This window comes from Diabrotica undecimpunctata, chromosome 9 (assembly GCF_040954645.1).
Source record: "Diabrotica undecimpunctata isolate CICGRU chromosome 9, icDiaUnde3, whole genome shotgun sequence".
In the NCBI taxonomy this organism is placed as follows: Eukaryota; Metazoa; Arthropoda; class Insecta; order Coleoptera; family Chrysomelidae; genus Diabrotica; species Diabrotica undecimpunctata.
The window spans coordinates 62,786,680-62,792,679 of NC_092811.1; the positions used below are offsets into that span (position 1 = coordinate 62,786,680).

The window sequence follows — 6,000 nt, forward strand, 5'->3', positions numbered from 1 at the left end:
CAACGCTTTTTCCGCAGAGAGCTCTGCATAAAAAATCGTAAAAACTTCTTTGAGACCGCTACCTTCCATAATAGATCCTATGCCACCTAAAAATGACATCAGTGCATGAAATCCGCCAAGTCTTACAACAACCGAAGACAAATTATGAGGATCGTTATTTTTGTCAACGTTAGCAATGATACCACGAGCTTTCCAATAAAGCGGTTGGTCAAAAGACACAAAAGCTGTTTTCTGATTATTTTTTTTACAACGTGCAGCAGATTCTACTAATGCAGTTAGAATAGTATTTTCATGGGTTGCTGGTGCATTAATAAATGGTAATGGAATGACTTTAGTTACGGAGAATTCAGAACAATTTGACTGTGATTCCATAAAACCCAGCCAACCTTCCGTATTTAGAGGATTTGAAGATTTAACAAACAACCACAAAAAATAAAGATCATCGATTTGCAAATTTTCAACAAGATCGGGCAATTTTTCTACAAATACTTTTTTCAGTCCTGTGCCGTTACTTTTATCATAAGAAATCAAAGGCAGAAATCCAAATTCACCAGTATCAGATGCTTTGGGAATTTCAGATAATCGAGAAATTGATTTTTTAGTTGTTACTGCTGTAGACGGCGTCACACAAATTATTCCACCCATTGTATGAAAAGTGCCAGTACCATCGATTGTTTTTGTGTTATGATCCGCGTTGTCCCAAATGAACTGTACAAACGAATCAATACTTATTGAAACATTTTGAGGGTCTTTCATTATTGAAGATTCAAACCGCAGAGTTTCATTATAATTTTCACAAAGACCGATATTTGATAAAACATTGACTAGATCTTTTGAAGCGAATTTCCTATGAATTAATACAGACAATCCAAGAAGAATTTTAGATACAAATACTCGGGGTCTAGCAGCAGACATTAAAGTATGACCTATAGTTGCAGCACGATTAAACCATTTTTGTAAACCATTTTCTTTGCTAACTTTCTTATGTGTGACAACAACAATTTCTACAAATTCTCTCAGTGTGGTCGGTAAATCGGAAATAGCGTCATTTGTGATTGAAGTTGGAACAACATAATTTGTAAGATCAAACTTTTGCAATCGAATATCTTGTAAGACTATGTGAGCAGCTTCTCTGACAATACGTAACCGCTCTTCTTCGCGATTGCTACTTCTAGTTTTGTACCAATCATCGTCAATAATTCGGCCTTTACTATCTTGAAAACATATAAAATAATCTTTTCTAGTAGAGTATACTTTAATTTCGTCACCAAAATGATTCTCTAAAGATTGTATTAGCCTTCGTAATTCTGGAGGTTTCCTTTAAAATCGCTTAAAATTTCTTTTTAAAGAAAACAAATTTCTTCATTATTTATAATATGATTTACAACAAAAATGAGTGCTTCTGACATTTCTTCGAAAATTGGACGACCTCGAGAAGTATTCGCGTGGTACTTGTAAAATTTGCTCAAACAGTTTGAATGATATATTGCATTTGTCGTTTCCAAGTTTTTAATTTGTTTTAAACGGTATATTAAAAATTTGAATAGATTTTTACCATCTTCTCGTTCTTCAGCAGTTTCTATAACGTTGGTTATAGTTTCCATATTTTTAATAATACGCTTTGTGTCATCACTACTTGTCACTGACTTTTCGCAAAAAAAACACAACTTCGAAAAATCAAAACCACGATATTTCGCATAATCTTTTCGAGTATTACTCAATTCTTCTGACATTTTTTTTGTGCAAAGGCGATTCTATTTACTCGATTGTACGTGCAATAACAATTATTGTGAACAACCGTTGATGACAATGTACTCATTATTTTATGTTTATTATCTTTTCTTAGTTTGCTGGTCTCTATGAACTTTTGTAAACCCTTTTGTTTAACTTCTCTAAACTTTTCTTTTGCTTGAATACTTTTATCACAAATAATACAAATAGGAGCATCATCTTTAGGATTGGAAGTACTGCCCTCGTCTTGATGCATATTGTGTCACTAAAATGTAAATAAATATCTAATAAAACGATAAAGTTGATAAATTTATATAAATCGAAAGAACTTTCAATGGTATATAGTATATATTATGTTAAAAGTAAAAAATGGATGCAAATACTACACGTATATGTAATAATAGAGTTGTTCTACACGTTTTTTAATTTGTAACAAGACTTTTACGTTCCATCATCTTTTGAAAAAAACTCCAAAAAATATAGTTTACACGTGCTCAATTTGTTTCATATTCACCAGTTATTTTTTATGTTTTCTGGTTTACCAGAAATAAATAATATAATATTAAAAGTAAACAAAAATTATATAATACTTTAAGTTAAAAAATAAGATAAATATTACTGAAAGATAAGAGTAAAAAAATGATCTGCTCCTTTTGAATGGAAATATGTTTCAGTTGTCTAAAATAAATCAAAAAAAAGATTTTTTAATATTAATGAAAGATCAGAATATTGCAAGCTTATATAGAACGACTCTTTTAAAAATATATAAAGTTAAAACAAGCATAACCGTATTGCTAAAATCTGTAAAGACTTTTTATTTTATTAAGTTGAAATTTAATTATGATTATAAACAATAAAGTAAAAGTAATAAAAATGGTTCAAAATAAAGGTTTAACTTGCATAACAATAATTTAGCCATTTATAAAACAAAAATTAAAAAGGAAAATACTACTGCTGGAATAAGTTATTGCCACAGTCTGCTGTTTATTTTGAAATAATCTATAATAAATAATATTTTTCACTAATTATACAAGTTGAAAATAATTAATTATTCATTCAATAGTTTTGAATATTACTTACACTTTTCAATCAAAAAGTAATTAAATACGTTTAGTTAAAACTTTTTTCTTAAGCAAAAACACACACAAAATATTTTACTCAAAAAAGTATAAGTATATTGCTTTCTAAAGCCACCACACTGAGACTGACGAAATTTTGTAGCGAGGAGCTAAAACAGTTTCCCCTCCACTTTCGTATGTCGATCTTTCGAAAGTAACTTCGTTTCGAAAGGTTTTAAGTTTCGAAAAATTGGATGAATTTTATAGCTATAAAATTCAATATAAAGTTTAGATTTTCATTCAAAATTTGTGCAAATTTTACTTCTTAATGTTTATAAACAATGGAGATATAATTAACAAAAAAATTGTCGCTAACTTTATTCCTATTGTTCATAGAAGGTTTATTTTTTTTGTTAAATGTGAGTTTTTTTACCAGCTATCTAATGGTTGTACGTACAAGTCTGTAGCTTGAAAAATATAGAAGTTATTACAATTGTTTATAAGTAAAAAACATACCCCTTTTTCAAACGTTTATTTTGTAAATAATTTAGATGAAAACTCAATATTCATTTAACTTCTGAGATAGTATAAGTCTTAAAGAATCCTATGAAATTTGTTAAATGTGTCTAGCATCATTCATAGGGCAAGACCAATGGTTTAAATAAATAGTCCCAGGGATAAACAAATAGAATAACTTTTAAACTATTTGACCGATCGGGGGGAAATTTCGCACAAATTTAAAGGACGGTAATTCCTCAATGTTGAAATGTATTAATAACATTTTATTTTGTTAATAAAAAAATTAATTAAATTTATAGATTAGTGCAAAAATACTGCTTTTTTGTAAATATCTCTGTAAATTATTTATCAATTTTAATTGAAAAAACGGGAAAATAAAGATATTCTTGATATAAAAAAATGGTATAAATATTGTTTATTTAAATTTTAAGGGAAGAAACTTATAGATAAAAAATCAAATTCTGACCATAAATTATTGTTTAAAAAAAACGCAAGGAAAAACTAGGAGTATCTTTTTATCTATTCGTCATCTAGTAACCCCCACCTATGTCTTAAAAGCTTCAGATATCTGCGAAACATTTTGCCGTAAAATCGATGATTTTTGTATAACCAGACTGGGCTAAAATTAAAAGTAAGTATGGGAGAATCGCTAAGTTGTATAAATGTTATGTATGTTATGTAATTCATATTGAGTTGGTGTCGGAATTGACAAAAGAGGCGTTTATCGCGTGTTTTCGTAGATTTGTTGCACGTCGGGTAAACCATTAAAAGTAATATCAGACAATGGTACACAATTCGTTGAAGCAAATAAAGAACTGAAATTATTGGGAGATTTTTTATTGTCTCATTCACCATCTTTAACAAATGCTGTCAGTAACGAAGGTATTAATTGGAACTTCATTCCAGCAAAGTCACCAAATTTTGGTGGTCTATGTGAGGCGGGAGTAAAATCATGTAAAAAACATTTGAAAAGAATATTGGGAAATTGTACTCTTACATTTGAGGACTTCTATATCACTCTAGTTCAAATAGAAGCTATCCTAAACTCACGACCTTTATGTCCTCTGTCCTCAAGTCCTGATGATTTTGAATCTCTTACCCCGTCTCATTTCCTTATTGGACGACGACTCACCTCATTACCGGATCCTGATGTTCGAGAAGTACCTATGAATCGACTATCTAGGTATCAACACATTCAAATGCTTCAACAGCACTTCTGGACAAGGTGGTCTTCGGATTATATTACCGAGTTGCAACAGAAGGGGAAGTGGTTTACCGAAAAACCAAATTTAGAAGTTGGACAATTGGTGGTGCTGAAGGAAGACAATCTTCCTCCATGCCAATGGAAGATGGGACGTGTAAATGAAGTGTATGTTGGGCCTGATGACAACAGGTGGCCTGACGGTCTGACGCGCTGACGCGGGACTTTTTGTCGAGACTCCGTAAGTGGAGGACTTAAATATATTTATTACAATTTTGTCATGTTGGTTCGAGAAATAAAATTCAAATAATTGGTTGGTTTTAATTACATTCATAGTGAAATCAATAGCGGGAAGAAATCCCCAAACACATATTATTTTGCATTTTTAGGTCAGCAATGAAGAAAAAGAGAACATTTTATGTACTAACAAGTATTAAATAAGAGGGTAACTATATCTTAACCTCTTAGAGATACATTGCAAAAAAATTGAAGAAATATGTCATCACTATCGCGAAGAATTATGAACCTTCTTAATGTTTCACATCCACCTGATGAATGGGAAAACAATTGCGATAAGGACCCAAACGTAAGTTTATAATTTACTAACATATATAAACTACTTACATATTATTTTGCATTTTTAGGTCAGCAATGAAGAAAAAGGGAACATCCCTTTAAGTTCATCAAAAAACTTTTTAAAGCAACCAGAAATAGCCGATAATACTCCGCCATTACAAAATAATTCCTTGGTTGAGACTAACACTGTTACTGCAAAAACATCAAAACGGTTCGTCGAGATCGTCATCTAGTAGTTCCAGTTCGTCTTCTAGCGTCAACAGTAGCAGTTCGTCATCTTCAAGCAGCAGCTCTTCCTCTCGATGTTGTTCACTGGAACAAGGACGATTTGTTTCCCATATCCTAAAAGGTAAAGAAATTGAAGCCCAGCCTTGGTCTTTATCATCTAGAACTACTTCACCTTCAATACTAGAATCCGTAATTTTAACACCACGTACTCCAGCTGTACATTACCGTATATCGCCAATGAATTCAGAAGAGAGTGATGCTGATATTAGTGACAATGATCCCACTTATAATGAACATCAAGGTAGAAAACGTTCGCCAAGCTCATCTTCAAGTTCCTCTGATGATGGTACTTCTGAAGTAGTTGCAACATCGCCCAGGAGATCGAAGAAACATAAAGCTGATCCTACTAAATGGAAGCAAAATAACCAAAAGATAAAACGAAATGCAGGAGAACAATACATTTCTACTAAGACTAAAAACATTGTTCCTGCGCGTCAAATGAAGAGTCTGTGCAATCAGAAATGCAGCGAAAATTTCAATTTCAAAACATTTCAAATGTTTTTGGGCACTAGGAGATTTGCAGTTACAGCGTATGTTTATAAAAGTAGAATGGCTATAGTTGAACCTAAATATAAGTCAACATCCCAGATGCTGCTTTCTACTTGTACGATGATAATGCCAAAATCA

The 6,000-nt window shown here is 31.5% G+C and overlaps 1 protein-coding gene across 1 annotated transcript; it reads left to right on the plus strand.

The window, feature by feature from the left end:
• The first annotated feature begins 2,084 nt into the window (after nucleotides 1–2,084).
• On the plus strand, nucleotides 2,085–4,726 carry LOC140450960 (uncharacterized). The gene is made up of 2 exons (XM_072544658.1): nucleotides 2,085–2,093; nucleotides 4,049–4,726. The coding sequence occupies exons 1-2, from the start codon at nucleotides 2,085–2,087 to the stop codon at nucleotides 4,724–4,726; spliced, it is 687 nt and encodes a 228-aa protein (XP_072400759.1).
• The last annotated feature ends 1,274 nt before the right edge of the window (nucleotides 4,727–6,000 follow it).